At 32.7% G+C, this 18,842-nt stretch overlaps 1 protein-coding gene across 1 annotated transcript in view; it reads left to right on the top strand.

Annotated features, from left to right (window-relative positions):
• Positions 1-389: 389 nt before the first annotated feature.
• Positions 390-18,842, top strand: part of Gel (Gelsolin) — a 106,555-nt gene continuing 88,102 nt past the window's right edge. Inside the window, exons 1-2 of the mRNA XM_089641594.1 lie at positions 390-536; positions 15,652-15,836. Of these exons, the coding sequence (XP_089497720.1) occupies positions 15,699-15,836 (138 nt within the window). The 5' untranslated portion in view covers positions 390-536; positions 15,652-15,698. The remainder of the gene's footprint in view (positions 537-15,651; positions 15,837-18,842) is intronic.

Raw genomic sequence — 18,842 nt, 5'->3', positions numbered from 1 at the left:
ACTATTTCACCGTCTATTTTCATGCTGCAAAGTTCATTTATGTAAATAGTAAAAAGAACGGGCCCTAGTATGCTTCCTTGTGGAACTCCATATGTAATCGGCAGTGGTTTACTAGTATGGTTGTTAATTTTGACTTGTTGAGTTAAAAATAAGTGCAAAATATATTGTTTTCAATTGTTTTATTTTATATATGTTTCTTATGTTTTGGAAAATGTGTATTGTTTTGAGAAGTTTATTTGTGATTTGTTTGATGTGAGGTATCCATCTAAGGTTATGGTCAATTATATAATTTTAATGTTTTTCTTATAGCGTCCCACCGTTTGACAGCCTGTGGTAATCCATTTTTTTTACTTGTTTTTATAATAAGTTTACGTAATCGTCGACAACCGTTTACCATTGAAGTTATTCTCTCGTAGTCCGAGCGGCTGTCCAGTCGTGTGTTCTCTTAGCGTCAATAAACAGTCTACATTAGTCGTTTAGACTCAGTGCCACTGAAATAGTTAAAAGTGTGTCGATAAAACTACCAATAATTTATTGTGAGTATTAATAACATATTATGATTTATTTATTTATCTTATATAGGTATAATGGTGTCTGACAAATGTATTTAATTAGTATGTAATGTCAAATTGAGATGTTTTCGAGTTTATCTAAAACTAGTGGAGCTCGCACTGATGTCTTTTTCAGGCGTTTCCGACTTCTTTCACAATTCACTGCTGTATATCACAATGTTACTCATAAAAATCTACATTACATCGATTTTAATTCGACTCCATATCTCATTACAATGTAGAGATATTGCGTTTGCTATTCCTCGGGCGTGTCCCACTTCTTCTACCTTCAAACTATTATCTAAACATTCTTGGCACTAATAAGAACAAACACAGAAATTTTCAGCAATATCGGTCGACTACTTTTCGAGTTTTGCGAGCACAAACATACGCAAGCTGAATTTTTAAATATTAACTAGTTTACTTGTACCCGGCGTTACTGGGGGTTATCCTTAGGAGATATACATATATAATGGCAGACTTTTTTGTAGGCCTTTTTAAGATATACAATTCCGCTTTACATTATTTTGATGTATCTCATAAGGTTTAGCCAGCGTTAGCAATGTAAACTTCCGAAAAAAAATTTACGACTTGATTACAAAACATGGACTTTTCTCTACTTTCTATAAATATAATATGCATGTATTATATATGTAAACATTCCGGAAGAAATAATCTAAATGTTAGTGAAAACAATAACAAAATCCGTTGCGTAGTTTAGAAGAACTAAGCGCACAAACATACATAAGCGGATAACTACTTATTTAGAGATTTATATACGATAATAGCCTTGAAATACAAAGCATTTATATACAGTTAGCAAAAAATATTGACGACAAATCACTTAGCCAAACTGAGAAATTTAATTTTGATGGTTTGAAGTATGTAATATTACATTTTTTATGTTTGTTTTTTTTTGTTTGTAATCGTTTTTAACGGGGGTTTGTTCAACGCTCACATTTTAATGATTTCATTTCTGATGAACGTATTACTAAAATCTCACATGTTTCTAGAGAGATATGAATCCATTCGTAGGGACGGATGTAATGTGGAAGATTATTCCTTTTTAAGATATACAATTCCATAGTACATTTTTTCTCGGTTTAGCCAGCGTTAAAGTGAAGCTTAATGCTAAATCACTATTTTGATTAATATTTATAACGAATTGGTGTACATTATGAATACCAAAAAATATGCTTTAGAAAAATTAAAGGTTTTCCTATCGTTTCGCTTTAGTAGAATAAAAATAAAAATAATAAATTACTCAATAAAAAATTTGAATGTAAACTACTAAAAAATATTTTTTTCAATAGAAATGTATGAACGCGTAAAGGAAACGACTTTAAAAAATACAGTATTATAGTTAAAATACAGTAAAATAGTTTTGTGCTTGAAATTGAACGTTTCTAGACTCCGTTTGTCAAGTGATTTGAATGCCTATTACCTACCTACAATATAAGGTATCCAAGAATATAAACATTTTTGGCTTGTAGCTTCCTGTAGTAGTGCCAGAAAAAATATTTTTACGACTTGATCATAAAACATCGACTTTTCTCTACTTTCTATAAATATAATATGCATGTTTCATATATGAAATCCTTCCGGAAGAAATTATCTAAATGATAGTAAAAACTCTATCAAAATCCGTTGCTTAGTTTAGAAGAACTAAGCGCACATACAGACGCGGATAGCGACTTTATTTTATTCTATTTATTTAGCTTAAAAACTTGAAAAAAAGTGTTCCAGGAAAGCATGTTATAAGTCAGAAGGTAAAGAAAAAAAATAGAGGAATATAAGAAAAGGATAGGAGTTGCTCCAATAGTTTATGAAATGTACCTACTCTCAATTCACAATAGTTCTGTACGTTTTTAGCCAGGTCATTGCAATACATCGACCCCAATATATTTTTTAAAAAACTTTGGCCAGAGGCGTACATGTTATATTTCATGACCACGGGCAAAAAAAACACAAGTTAGTGTTATTACACTAACTTGTGCATCCATTATTATATTTGAAAATGTTTAACAGTCTGAAGAAATCTTTTCTCAAATGAAAACAATATTCAATACTCAAGTGAATTGAGAGTAGGTACATTTATAAAGTCGCTATCCGCGTATGTTTGTGCGCTTAGTTCTTCTAAACGACGCAACGGATTTTGATAGGATTTTTACTATCATTTAGATATTTTTTTCCGGAAGGTTTGCATATATAAAACATGCACATTATATTTATAGAAAGTAAATAAAAGTCGATGTTTTATGATCAAGACGTAAAATATATTTTTTTTGGGGCATTACATTGCTAACGCTGGCTAAACCTTATGAGATACATCAAAATAATGTACTACTGAATTGTATATCTTAAAAAGTTCTACAGAAAAGTCTAGTGTTGTAAATGTCTATATCATAAGGTTAACCCCCAGCAAGGCCAGGTACGTGGCAACTAGTTTTAAATAAGTCGTGTTTTGTTAAATACGTATTTTTCAAAAAGCTAAAATTTGGACAGATATATATTATCTACAATTCAGAAACGTTGATTAAAATGACTTTAGCCGTGTTTGGTGAACATATCTGAATAACCATTCCATTACCCTTCAACCTCAAAACATGCCCAAATAATTATGGATGCAATAGTATTGACTGGCTCCGGTTGGCACTATTAGAATGGAACAGATGGGACTCGTATGCGATATTTACATCAAAAAATAAACCTAGTTACAAAATTAAATAATTAAATATATCAATTGAAAGAGACATAACCTATGAAAAGCAAAAATCCTCAATATAATTATTGGCAGTAAAAAAAATTGCAAAAACAATGATTTTTGCAAGAAAATCCGTAATAACATGTTAAGGCGATGCCATACGTAGTAATGCAAAATCATGTGTTTTCGGTTTGAAAATTTGGTCGCTTAGAAATGTTTCAGATGCTTTAATTAAATACTGCGAGTAGAATACATTTTGGCCTTTGAAATAATCGAGTATTTTTTAGATAAGTTTTTTATAAGCCCAGAAAAAAATAATGTATAAGGCCTATGAAAACTGCTTTAAAGTTCAATATCTCCTACTTACGAACCCATTTTCGGTTATTGTTTTATTGTGTAATGTGACAAATTAAGTTATCCATAAAATGATCGAAAAAAAATTAAATATTTATGCCTGAACATCCACAAAATAAAATAAAAGGCACTTTTTGGCCATGTTTTTTTTTGCATAAATCAAAACGGATGGTGTCAAGCTGGAATTTAAACCTTATCGCTATCTACGTAAGGGTTGTTATTGATAACGGCTCAATTTAAAATATTACACGACGTAGTGCATCGCCTTAATCATTTGAATATCGAAGTTTTTGAGAGAAAATTTCCATTAAAAAAAATAATATTTGTAAATATTTAATGGATTGAATATTACGTTAAGTTGTTTTACAAGAATATACGTTTATAAACGGAATAGAATAATTATTTCAAACTTACGACCATCGCAGATTCTTTGTGTTATTGTCTGACGAACTAGGAAGCGTTTTTATTGCAATGATTCATAAAACTTCAAGACTTACTACGTTTTTTCTGCTTTTCCAACTAAACAGTATAAATCAAAGTCACTGTTTGTGCGCTTAGTTCTTCTAAAATACGCAACGGATTTTGATAAGGTTTTTATCACCATTTAGATAATTTCTTCCGGAAGGTTGACATATATAATTGACATATATTATATTTATAGAAAATAGAGAAAATTCTATGTTTGGTAATCAAGTCGTAAGAAATATATTTCGGGCACTACATTGCCAACGCTGGCTAAACCTTATGAGATACATCAAAATAATGTACTACGCATAGACATATGATTAATTCCTATGTCTGTGGTACTACGGAATTGTATAGCTTAAAAAGGCCTACAAAAAAGTTTTTCAATGTCATATGTCTATCTCCTAAGCATATCCACAAGTAACGCCGGGAACACGTCCGCTTGTCATGAAAAATATTAAGAGGAAGCTACAAGCCAAAAATGTGTATATTCTTGGTATACCTTATATCTAGGGAATGCAACCGCAAATGCGGGACTGAACAATCTTAGTCCCGCTGGATCCAGGTATTTGCTGGATCCAGCAGAGTGGATAATATAATATCCCGTGATTTCTCATGGGTCAGCGTTGGTTTGTAAAATAAAGCTCAGGTTAATATAATAATTATTCAATTTGGTTTACATTCATTAAGGTAATATTAGGTAACGTTAGATTACGTTAGGTTACGTTAGGTTACTTTAGGTAACGTTAGGTTAGGTTACTATTACGTTAGGTTACATTTAAATTAGGTTGCGGTTATGTTAGGTTACTGTTACGTTATGTTATTGTTACGTTAGGTTACGGTTATGATAGGTTACTTTTACGTTAGGTTACTATTACGTTAGGTTACGTTAGGATACGTTAGGTTACGTTGAGTTACGTTATGTTACGGTTACGTTAGGTTAGGTTAGGTTAGGTTAATGTTACGTTATGTTACAGGTTGCGGTTATGTTAGGTTACTGTTACGTTAGGTTACTGTTATCTTAGGTTACGGTTATGTTAGGTTACCGTTACGTTAGGTTACTATTATCTTAGGTTACGGTTACGTTAGGTTACGGTTATGTAAGGTTACTATTACGTTAGGTTACCATTACGTTAGGTTACTATTATGTTAGGTTACGGTTACGTTAGGTTACGGTTATGTTAGGTTACTATTACGTTAGTTTACTGTTATGTTAGGTTACGGTTATGTTAGGTTACTATTACGTTAGGTTACTGTTACGTTAGGTTACGTTAGGTCACGATTCGTTACGTTAGGATACGTTAGGTTACGGTTAGGTTAGGTTAGGTTACGGTTACGTTACGTTATTGTTACGTTGGGTTACGCTATGTTACGGTTACGTTAGGTTCATTTTTTTAAACTGTTCTGTTTTGTGATGGAACCAAATTTCAAGGAATTTCTGCTTGACATTAGGGTTTGCATCAGAATGCAGATGATTATTATTATAAGTCTAATTCCATACAGTTTTATGCCGCGTTCGGAAACTAATGGCTCAAGCAGTAAACTCTAGTATTTTTTTTTATTTATTTGAGCTATCGTTTTCAAGTAATCAATAATAAAGTTTTAAATTAGTTATTTTCAGATTTGCGGAAGCGTAGACAAGCCTACGAAAATTGCCCATTAATTCCTGATTTAAAAAAAAATATATATTGCCTATGTAATTCAGATTCATCTGTTTTCCGCTTGTACCACTAGTTTCCGAACACCATGTATTCGAGTACGTACACTCTACAAAGGCTACGTGCATAATTAAACTGAATATAGCAATGTACCCACAGTAAGAATGATATAGTTTGACCTTCAATCATATTTAGTCGCAATAAGCAATGATGACTGTAAAAGTTAATTACAGCCGAGTGAATCAATTAATTCCTTAGATGAACCTCAACAGAAAACAGTGGATTTGTGAATTTCCAGAAGTAGGCACAATCTTTCCTTACTTCTGACTCTTCTAAATTGTCTAGTGACTGTGTCGGATTTTTATCAAATCAATTATATAGTTAACCCTTTGAAAGCCAGGGATGGAATGATCGCCCGCCGAATACCAGCTGACACCATTCGTTTTAACTTACTTGTTTTTTGCAAAATTACGTTTTTGTAAATTGTAAAGTTTTACCAGTTAATCTTTTTATATATTTTTCTAATATCTATCCTGTGTGGTATCCCTGGCAAACGTAATTATTGGTATATTGTATCGGTGTATATATATATTGTTATATTTGTATGCCTTTCTTCAAAGAATCTAGTTTTTATACGGACTTAAACTATTTATTCATATTCATATTTTGTATATATGGGCGCAAACTTATAATTCGTTTTAATATTTTAAAACATAACTTGCAAACAGTGTGTTTTCATAAAATAATTAAATTTACTTCATCTATGAACGCGTAGATTATAGCGTACATTACGTTTACCTTTAACTTACATAAGTTAAAGTAAAGAGAAAAAAAAATTAATAAAGACATACAAAGAATTCATGAGGTTTGTATATTTTCCAGCAAATTTGTTCTTCATAATAAAAATAGTTAATCATATTAATAGTTCTCTAAATAACAATAGTTTGTAATAAAAATATCCTCATTAAAAATAGTTATTTATAATAAAAATAGTCAATTATTGTAAAATAGTTTTTTAAATAAAAATAGTTGATAGCAAAATAGTTCTTCACAATATTAAAAGTAAATAATAAAATGGTTATTCATAATAAATAATAGTGAATAATTATAAAAATAATTCTTCATTATAAAAAAAAATAATTATAAAAATAGTTCTTCATACTAAGAATAGTTAATAAAAAAAATAGTTCTTCATAAAAAAACAGTTAAATATTAAAATAGTTCTTCTTAAAAAAACAGTTAAATATTAAAATAGTTCTTTATAATAAAAATAGTTAAGTACAATTAAAAATAGTTTTTCATGATAAAAATAGTCATATGAGGCTTTCCTGTAAATAAATACATTATTATAACTTTTAGAAATCGGAATTATGACATTATTTGAGTTGGAATTGTATTGTTGACTCGCTTTTTCGCAGATAAAATAAACATGTTTGCAAGTGACTAAACGACAAGCTAGAATAATATTAGACTACATTATTCTCTGCTAAAAGAATAAAATATATTTAACAAAGCAAGTACTGTGAGCTTCTAGCAAATCCACGGTGGATTTATTGACACACTAGGAGTTATAAGTTCAGTGCTGTTAAGTCAATCAATTAATTGATACCTAGGTACTCCAATTGTAGCAAATTCCGCAAGCCTTATATGAGCGAAGAAAAACAACATTCCTGCTTTTGGTTACCAGATCTGAATAGTACCAGATACTTCACAAACCTTCCCCTACTTATCTCCTTATCATTTATTACTTCCTTCAACATAATAATATACACCAGATTGTAGACGTCGTAGTCCAACTGGTATGTTGCTTGAAATGGCTTCGGCCGTGTTTTGTGACTAAATCTTTTTTCAGTACCTACTCCCAATATTCATTATATCTATCTATTTAGAGTGCCTGTGACGGGCGACTGCGTGACTTGAATTTCATACAAATCTATAGGTTTAATCCGAGGTCGATGAAATACTACACTCTTGATTTTCAAAATAACTCACGGTAAAGCTGGGAAATAATTATTATTGGATTATTCTATAGCGCCGTTTTCTTGGATAAATTATCTGAAGGACGCTTTACAACTTCATTTATTTAACCTTTAACTGATCACATATAATAACTTACAAGTATTATATGTGATCTGATAAAGGTTTACAACTAAGATTTATAACTAGTGGTTTACAACTAAGATATATAACTAGTGGTTTACAACTAAGATTTATAACTAGTGGTTTACAACTAAGATTTATAACTAGTGGTTTACAACTAAGATTTATAACTAGTGGTTTACAACTAAGATTTATAACTAGTGGTTTACAACTAAGATATATAACTAGTGGTTTACAACTAAGATATATAACTAGTGACTTACAACTAAAATATATAATTAGTGACTTACAACTAAGAATACATTATTATTGCTAATGACTAAAAAAATCAATCAACTCATAAAAAACTTAGTTTTGATACTATAATACATCTGTTTTAAAACACAAATAATTTAATTTTTTTTAACTGATTATTTAACCTTCATTTATTATGTAGATACTCCTCCACTCGACTTCTCATGGAGTATAAGGTCTTAAACATACGACAACTCCACCTAAAATTTTCCTACATACATTTCCTGTTCAAATATAAAAACAAAACTCTCTTACAACACAACTATAACACCAGAACAATAACCAACGGTCACTACAAAGTACCTTCACTACATACCACGTCAGCTCAAAGACAATTTTTCTTCCTAGCTCCTAAAATCTTTAACCTTATCCCTGAAAACTGTGAGTCAATCCCATTCCTTTAAAAAACAAATTGAGAAATGGATCCTTACACACGGAATGCATTACAACTACAATACCCATTCATTCTACACTCTATCAATTTAATCACCTTTCAGACAAAACATAATATATCCTTATTCCCTAACTTAGCGGTATAGTATGTACATAATTAATTAGTGTGATCTATTTACTAATAATTTCTCAAATTTTTCATCTTCTTATAATTCTGTAACTTCTCCATCCTCTTTTTGCAACCCAAACTAGCTATACATCATTTTTCTTTTTCATATTATAGTAATGTATAGATTCTATGTCCGCAAACTGTAAAATTCACCCGCCATAACACATGGTCATCCCTAGCATGGAGGGTGAAATATCACAAAAAACCACATGTACTCTCTAAATCATTTATCAATAAATAAAAATATATCGACTCCGAACAGCATTATACAGGGTGTATCGGCACGTACCCGACAAACTTTAACCAGCTATTCCTTAGCACATTTGGAGTAAAAAGTGTTATGGGCACTTTGCTGTACGGTAACATTTTTTTTCTTTTAAAAACAAAAAATAAATAAAATTTCCACACTCCGTTACTGCCCCCAGTATAGGGGTAAAGTACTTGGCAACGCCGCGCTACTGTCATCTCTTTCACACGTATTCTGTCTCAAGTCCCGTGTGGGCTATTATAAGCAAGTGTGTCGAAAACCATCTTCGCTCTTTCCTACACACTAAATAATAATAGTTAAAAATGAGACGAATGATGCCATACCATTGTTATTGTAAAAGCGCGCCAATACGTAAGTATACAACGAAACTCGAATAAGAATTGCCAGGTGGGTTTTTTAATCGCTTTAATCTGACTTCAAACAATAATTAAACACGTAAAAATTTATTCAAATATTTCCAAGAATTATTTAATATAATATTACAGTACAGTACTTTGAACCTTCGCAATAAATTTATTTGATTTTAAGTTTAGTTTGTAGAACTCCATTTCAATTTAGAGATTTTTTTAAATTTTTAACAGTCTTATTATTAAATTTATAAAAACAGTGTGTTTATAAACAAGTTCTGCTAGTTGTAATTATTATTACGCGTGACAGCTGTTTCACCTTCTGACGGCATTATCAAACTGTGGTGAAGCCACTTACAGACGACGTAAGTGATAACTTTCTATTTTTATTATCCTGGCTTTATTGATTTCCGAGTAAAGTGTCGTAAATTATTATTTGCTAATTCCTATTATTGCATTGTTTAAAATTTCACTTAATGTCGTTGGTATTTCCAACTGATGACTCAGGGGTTTATTTCCCTGAATAATTAAGTATTTTGGGGTCTAATTATCATGCATTTCATTACATCCGATATATCTACACAATTTTTATGTTGAATTGGGGAAAGTTTTATGGCTAAGGGAAGGAGTGGAAGGTGAGGAAGTACCTGGATATTCAGATCTGGTCACCAAATACGGCTAGTCATTTCAAGCAACGTTTAAATTCTGAACCTGTATAATCAGATCTGGTCACCAAATACGGCTAGACATTTCAAGCAACGTTTAAATTCTGAACCTGGATATTCAGATCTGGTCACCAAATACGGCTAGTCATTTCAAGCAACGTTTAAATTCTGAACCTGGATAATCAGATCTGGTCACCAAATACGGCTAGTCATTTCAAGCAACGTTTAAATTCTGAATTAATTAATCAATTACGAATTACAAATGACTCAGGGGTATATTTCCCTGAATAAGTAAGTATTTTGGGGTATAATTATCATGCATTTCATTACATTCGATATATCTACACAATTTTTATGTTGAATTGGGGAAAGTTTTATGGCTAAGGGAAGGAGTGGAAGGTGAGGAAGTACCTGGATATTCAGATCTGGTCACCAAATATGGCTAGTCATTTCAAGCAACGTTTAAATTCTGAATTAATTAATCAATTACGAAAAAGCGTGGGGTTAAGAATATTTTTTTAAATTATAGTTGTAATTTATTGTCGAGTTTTTAAAAAATTTGCGATGTTTTAAATAAAATTTCATAATTATTATGTAAATAACTTAGCAATCTGGCAGCATTCATTTGCAGATGGTCAGTCCAATGCAGTCATGACGTTTGTGTGAGTGCTTTCCTTTGTGTGAGTGTGTTGCGCAGCAGTTTTATATGAACCGTTTTTTGATTCATCAGGATTGTTTTTAAAACTATACATTCTTTGTACCTTCAAATTAGTGGAAATAAACTTAAGTGTGTCAAGCTGCTCGTTATGTTCCGGTAATTCTGGAAGGCTTTTAACATAAGCAATAATATTCATAAATCACATTCCGTGAAGTTGTAAGTAACTAAATTTATTAAAAAATATACGTTGTAGGATAGCCTAGCAAGTAACACTTTGACAGGGCACTTAAGGTGATTTAAAAAACAACGGCGCTGTTCAAATAATCCAATTATTATTATTGATAAGTACCTAAGTGAGGAAAATTGTTTTTAAAAGTGCTCAGAATTATTGGACTTCGATTATGAATTCAGGAAACCTACTAATTAGTTTCTTAGTTTCAAAATTAGACTATTTAATACGTGAAACGCGTAAGAGGTGAAACCAGAGCATTCCAGAGGTGAAACAATTTAGATACAAAAATAAAACTGATGTGTACAATACAAGAAGACAATCAGTGATTCGCATACGAAAAATGTGAATAATCATTATTGTTAAATAAAATATTTATTTTCTGGTACTGGATTATGTAATACGGGCTTCGTTCGCAGCGGCACGCGAGTTTCGACGTTGCTTTCAAATTTTGACAAAGGATAAAACAGTGGTGACATGTGGTGAAAATATGTTTAATTAATTTTTTATTTAAAAAAAACGTTACCGGACAGCAAAGTGCACATAACATTTTTTACTCCAAATGTGCTAAGGAATAGCTGGTTAAAGTTTGTCGGGTTAGTGCCGATACACCCTGTAGTGTCTCTACCAACATTAACAAATGCCTATCGGGTAGAATCTAGTATATTAACTACTGAAATGTCATCCGTTGTGTACGTGATTGCTACCAACATGATAAAATGCATTGTCATCGACAACAAGTCTATCTGCCGAGTTACAGCTCGATCGGATGACGGGAAACGGGTTAATTTCCACTTCCAAAATTTGCATTCAAATTGAAAAAAAAAAAGATTAAAAGTTGAATTCAAAGGGATATAAATAAACAGAAAAACTCCTTTTCACCATTATCATGAAATTTACACCAATTGGCGACATTGGTTTCCATTAAAATCTACATGGAAAGCATTTCCCCCAAATGGCACTATCAAGTGAATCAAGTACTTACTTGAGGCGCATTACGTCAAATTAGGTTTAAAATACACGTATCGGTCCAAGTATGAATGTTGTAGCGCTAACGTTGTAAATTAGTATTCCTGAACGAATTCATTCCAGACGTGTTGGGTTACGCGTGATCAAAATGATGCAAAATTCACTTGCCTTCAAGGCGCTTCGCGTATGCGTCTTTTTAAATTCAAATGAAGCAAGGATTGTGTGCTAATACAGAGTTGTTTTGCGGTATATCCTCTCTGCGTACATAAACTGATAAAATGGCGTGATGCTCAGTTAGTTTACATATCCAAACAAATGATTATATTTATATAACTAAATTGAAGCAATACAAATTTCAACATTATAATGAAATAATTTGTTGACCTTTGTAAAATAATACGATATTATCAGACGAAAGGTCACGCGAGTGTAAACACATTATCAAATTTCTCTCTGTAACAAACCTACAACAGATTTATGCAACTTATTTATTTAATTAATTTAATATTTCTCTTCATAAAACGAACTTTGGAGTGATCAAGTATTTTTTCTTTAATCACGCCGTTACCCCGCAGAGGTAGGCAGAGAGGACGGACCGCCACACAAAACATGCAAACTGGCAATGAAGTACACAAAACATAGAAAAACTAGCAATAAATCACACAAAACATAGAAAAACTAGCAATAAAGCACACAAAACATAGAAAAACTAGCAATAAACCACACAAAACATAGAAAAACTAGCAATGAAGTACACAAAACATTAAAAAAACTAGCAATAAAGCACACAAAACATAGAAAAACTAGCAATGAAGTAGGTACACAAAACATAAAACTCTACGATGAAAACCATTGATCAAGTGTGTCCACCGCCATCTTACAATCTTTCTTAAAAGCTACAACCAAAGACGCACACAAAAATACGTCAAACTACCATATTATTACTTTTAGATTAAAATTCATGACAGATCTATTGACTTTATCCAGCATCTTGGCTTTGCTAATCACCCATGACAGCATCCTGTCAGCTACAAAATCTGATGATGACGTTTAGCGTCACATCAAAATGCACCATAAAACAAAATACCGCCTTTTTTGTTGACACAACTGACATCTAAGTTATCATCTTCAAAGCTGCCATCAAACTTCCAAAGACGCACACTAAAACATAACTCAGTAATAATCACGCCGTTTTTGCAGTGCAAAGAGGACGAACCGCCAAACAACTCTGTCTTATTACATACTCCTTGCCTCATTCACTTTCATACATAGACTTACATATATACTCTTCTATTATTCTGACCTTTGACATATCCCGACTCAAGTACATGGTTTTCCAATAAGAGGTGTTATTTTGATATTCAATCGTAAAAGATCAATGGTTCCGTTGCTTGTGTGGCACGTAGCGCCGTCTTCTTGAAAGTAAATGTTATCCAGATCAATACCATCCAATTACGGCCATAAAAAATCATTAATCATCTCTCGATTAGTCATTCACCGTAACTGTTGCTCCAGCCTCATTTTCGAAAAAGTAAGGTCCAATGACTCCGCCGGACAATAAACCGCACCAAACAGTCACACGTTGGTGATAGAGAGGCTTTTCAACAATAACTCTTGGGTTTTCCGAGCCCCAGATGCGACAATTTTGCTTGTTGACGAAGCCACCGAGGTGGAAATGGGCCTCAACACTCAAGATGATTTGCATTTGATTCACTCAAGTGAATTTTAATAATTTCAATGCGTTGTTGAAGCGTGTATCGTTCCATTTTTATTAATGGCGTAGTTTCTACTTGCCAAATGTCGAAAAATGACAGCTTCAAAGGTAACATCTACCGAAATAGCGGGCTATTCAAAATAATACCTCTTATTGGAAAACCCTTTATATGGTTCACTCGATCGTGCCATGTCTTCGTGCCATGTGGGGACGACCGAGAAAGACATTAGCAATAGCAAAAGATTGCGGGGTCCACTAGTATATGATTAAAAATAATATAATGCTATAAAAAAAAATTCCGACAACACAACTGCCATCTAACAAATTATCTGCAAAGCTTCTACTTAACTATCCAAGACGCACACTAAAACATGACTGTTATTTCACATATACAGCTGACTTTGTCCGACATCTCGACGTCTTTGGCAACCATGACAACACAAGCTGCGAAAGTGATGTTATAAATTATAAACAATGCCGCTATGTAATATCATTTGTCAACATACTTGGAGCAGGTGGATGAGTTTGTGTATTTAGGAAGTTTGTTCTAGAGAGATGGGAAGGCTGACAGAGATATTGAAACAAGGGCAAATTCAGGCAATTCCGTTAATGGAGGACTGAACCAGAGATGTGCTTTATTTCAAATAAATCCATTTCAAATGGAAATGCAAAATGGGTATTTTCCATTTTGCATTTTAAATGCTTTTCTAAAAACCATTTTGCATTTTAAATGCTTTTCTCAATGCATTTTCCATTTTAAATGCTTTTTTGCAACATTCTTCCTACTATCTCCACTCATCTTTTTTTCATAAGCCCCAAATATCAGTCGGTCCTCAACCTCGCTATGAGAGATAATTTACATCTGTTAAGTTGCTCCCTGGTAGGAGCCCTTGCAATTTAGTGATACCATTACAAAAAATACTGATTCAAATACTGAACATGGGGCCATGACGCTGTAATATTAAATATTAGATAGCAGTTTCTATGTTTTTACGTTGGCAACATTAGACCCGCGCAAATTTTTTGTGGTTTCATAATCTGTAGTCGTGGTGTTTTTGGATATACCATCATGTAATATGTTTGTTCTATATTGATGTCCATTATTAAATGACAAAATTGTTTAAAAATTCTATAATTATTTTAATTGTTTGACCTGAGAAACCATTTTGCGTTTTCAATGCATTTTGAAAATAGGTATTTTGCATTTTGCATTTAAAATGCTTTTCTAAAAACCATTTTGCATTTTGCATTTTCAAATGGAAAAGTTTTGACCCATTTCCATTTTGCATTTCAAATGGTTTTGGGTACCCATTTTGCACATCTCTGGACTGAACACAGTTGGCACAAACAAAAAATTGTCCAAAGAAGCGATGTTAGCAGTCCACAACGGAGTGCTGGTACATACACTGATGTATGGAAGTGAGGCATGGAACTGGCAAAGAAAGGATGAAAGTAGATTGAATGTTGTTGAAATGAGATCCCTGAGGCGTATGTGTTAAAACTATGTTTGATCGTGTGAGGAATATGGAGATTCGCAAAGAGTACAAGGCTGATGTAAGGGTAGTGAGTAAGATTAAGAAAGGGACGTTTAGATGGTTTGGGCATGTAGAGCGAATAAGCGAAGATAGGAGTGTAAGGAGAATATATGATGCAAATGCGAATCAGATACTCGAGTCGGGCCATGTCAAGAGTCAGAATAATAGAAGAGTATGTATGAGACGATGTATGAATGTGAATGAGGCAAGAAGTTTGTGCCAAGACCGAGTTGTTTGGCGGTCCGTCCTCTCTGCCTACCCCTGCATAGGCGTGATGTTTAGTTAGTTAGTTAGTCAACATAACTGCCATCTAACGTAACACATCCAAAGCTTTCACTAAACTATCCAAGACGCACACTAAAACATGACAATGTTATTTCACATATAATCAACTGACTATGTCCGCCATCTTGACGTCTTTAGCAACCATGACAACATCAACAAGTGCTTCAGTGATGGTATAAACAATGCCGCCAGATAATATTATTGGTCAACATAACTGCCATCTAACATAACACATCCAAAGCTTCCACTAAACTATCCAAGACGCACACTAAAACATGACAATGTTATTTCAGATTGATCAGCTGACCTTTGTCCGCCATCTTGGCGTCGCTAAGCAACCATGACAGCACCTGTCAGATTTTTGGCGCTTGCGGCCGCAGTTTTCGTGTTGTCGTTATCGAGTGTTGACTGCGCTACCGGAGGAAGAAATCCCGCTAGACCAGCGACTGCACAGAAACCCGTTGCTTTGAACGCCAAGGTAAATTATTCATTATTTATGGTTATTTAACTGTATTATTTAATGGTTTTTTTTCAAACATTTAGCGACAGCTTTGTGCAATATTGATTTGTTTTATTATTTAGGTAGGTACTGGATAAAAATTAATTATTGTTTCTTGGTTTATTGTGAAGTTATTGAGAAACGGGATACTTCTAAACTTTTTGATTAATAATAATAATAACATTAACAAGTATTTTAAGTTCTCAGACTATAAAATATTACCATTCGTTATTTCGGCTACTGGCATTATACCTAGCTCTCTCATTAAAAATTTAGGCGTGTTAGATCTATCAAAAAATTTATATATAAAGATGCAAAAGTCGATTTTGAATACATGTAGGATAACGAAAGTTTTTTAAAATATTTATATTGATGGATCAGTAGGATTTATAGGCCCTGTTAGAAGTTCTACCGAGCCGAACCCTCTGATATGAAAATATCTGGAGTCGGTGAATTATTTTCCCATTTGATCTCTGGTGAGTTGACGTGTTGTTCTTGTATTGTTTTGTATTTATTTTGCTTATATAATGCACTTGCATAATGTTGATTGACTAGATCAGGGGTCTCCAAACTTCTCAGCCGCAGGGCCACATTGACTACTCCAGTGAGTTCGGAGGGCCAAAACCGTTTTAATTTCTAGACACCCATATTTTCTGTCCTAGGGAGGGGAGGGGGGGGGGGTTAGACAATAGAATTTTCAGGGATGAAAATATAGCTTTAGATAACGTAGCTTTGAAGATATTTTTTGATACTCGTTTCTCAGACCTTGATATCATTACGAATCAAATAAAGATTTTTCAAAAAAATCCTCTTGATATATTCGCGCGATACTTGCGGACGCAATGTATTGGTGCCAAGTACCTCGCCAACGAGCATATTTATTTATTCGCACGAAAAAGTTCGCGAAGTTTTCGCCCCTTCTGAGCAAGGTCTTAGCCTGTCACGGGTCCTTGATGACACTGGTCATTAGATGTCGCGGGCCGGATGGAAGACACTGGCGGGCCGGATACGGCCCGCGGGCCGTAGTTTGGAGACCCCTGGACTAGATGATCATTTGTGGAAAAGTGTGTGGAAGGGTTTAGTTTTTCCTATGGGGAAGATTTAACCCGGACATAAAGTCGGAAAAATTACTTACTTACTTTTGTAACAAATAGAGATAATGATATACCCACTGGGATCTTCTGTGCTGAGGATTTCATTTATATATAACTAGAGACGTTTCCTCGGAGACTTTTCTCTAATTTCTATAAATGTAATATGCTTGTGTTATATATATAAACCTTCGGGAAGATGTTCTCTAAATGATAGTGAAAACCCTGTCGTAATCCGCTGCGTACTTTAGAAGAACTAAGCGCACAAACAGAATTTATATTAGAGATTAAAATTTAGTAGTTCTTATGGATAATAAGAAGTAATTTGAAATATATTACGTAGTGTTTTATTTCTGAAATTTGTTGTCAGTCTGTATTTAGTGTCAGTATATTATCTTTTTCTAATCTCTTTATGTTTTGTATCCAGCTTTTTATTTAAGATTTAAATGTTATAATATTGTTTTGAATTTTGAATGAGAGTGGGATTTTGTCGTAGAGTTTGTGAAAGTTTTTTTTACTTCATTAGTTTAAATTTTAGTAAAAATATTACCTACGGTAGGACTAAAAATATAAAGTACGTACGAGCGTCGTTTGGATGAAGGTTTATTAAGCGCAAACCTGTGAAAAATCACGGGATATTATAATTGTACATTGGATTTGTGAAGCTGAAATAATTACATTTTTATTAGAAAGACGACCAGAAATAATCATTTATCGCCGTTGGCAAACTTGAAAATAAGGAATTCTGTCAAAAATTTAATCAAAAGAAACACTCATTTCAAATAAAGTAGAATTTTTAAATAATTTATTAAAACGAAAAAACCTACAGTATTGCTTATTTGAATTCTTCAAACAATCAGTTCGAATTTTGAAAATGACACTTAAAATCAAAGCATATTTTAGTTAATTGAACATTAATGAATCCACACAAGATTAACTAATTCACATCACAGACAACCGAAATATGTATGTTTTATGAGTAGAGTATTTCATATTATTTTATGTTCACTTGTAAATAATGTTTATTAAATTATTGTTTTTGAAATTACCAAATTAAGGCGATGCTCTAAGTAGTAATGCAAAATCATGTGTTTTTGGTTTGAAAATTTGTTTCGCCTAGAAATGTTTCAGATGCTTTAAATAAATACTGCGAGTAGAATGCATCTTGGCCTTTGAAATAATCGAGTAATTTTTAGATAAGTAAGTCTTTTTATAAGCCCAGAAAAAAATAATGTATATGAAAACTGCTTTAAAGTTTAAAATCTCCTACTTACGAACCCATTTCGGTTATGATTTTATTGTATAATGTGGCAAATTAATTTATTAATAAAATGATCGGAAAAAAATTTAATAATTATGCCTGAACATCCACAAAATAAAATAAAAGGCACTTTTTGGCCATGTTTTTTTCTTGCATAAATCAAAACAGCCGGATGGTGCTAAGCGGGAATTTAAACCTTATCGCCATCTACGTAAGGGTTGTTATTGATATCGGCTCAATTTAAAATATTACACGAAGTAGTGCATCGCCTTAAATTGAATTGGATAGAATGACAGTATAAGGTTGCGTTATCCAGTTCAGTAGAAGGTATTTTTTCCTTGTATATAAAAAATATCATTTGCCCATTTTGCATGTATCGTCCCGTGTCCGTTTACGTCATAAATATAGCTATTTTTCCTTCTAAATTATTTTATTAACATAATTGTCATGCTATGTATAATTTCTGGAAATCCACATAATACTGTATTAAAAAAATACTTGCAGTCCTACTAATAAAGCGTGGTGTAAATATTACGCGGCGCTTAAGAGGAAAATAAAAGCCAAAAATGTGTATATTCTTGGTATACCTTATATCGTAGGTAATAGGCATTAAAATCGCTTGACAAACGGAGT

The sequence above is a fragment of the Hesperophylax consimilis genome, chromosome 17 (assembly GCF_061612785.1).
Source record: "Hesperophylax consimilis isolate HC1 chromosome 17, BYU_Hcon_1.0, whole genome shotgun sequence".
NCBI lineage: Eukaryota > Metazoa > Arthropoda > Insecta > Trichoptera > Limnephilidae > Hesperophylax > Hesperophylax consimilis.
Note: the sequence above shows the minus strand (reverse complement) of the source record. Positions and strands in the feature narration are given on the sequence as shown.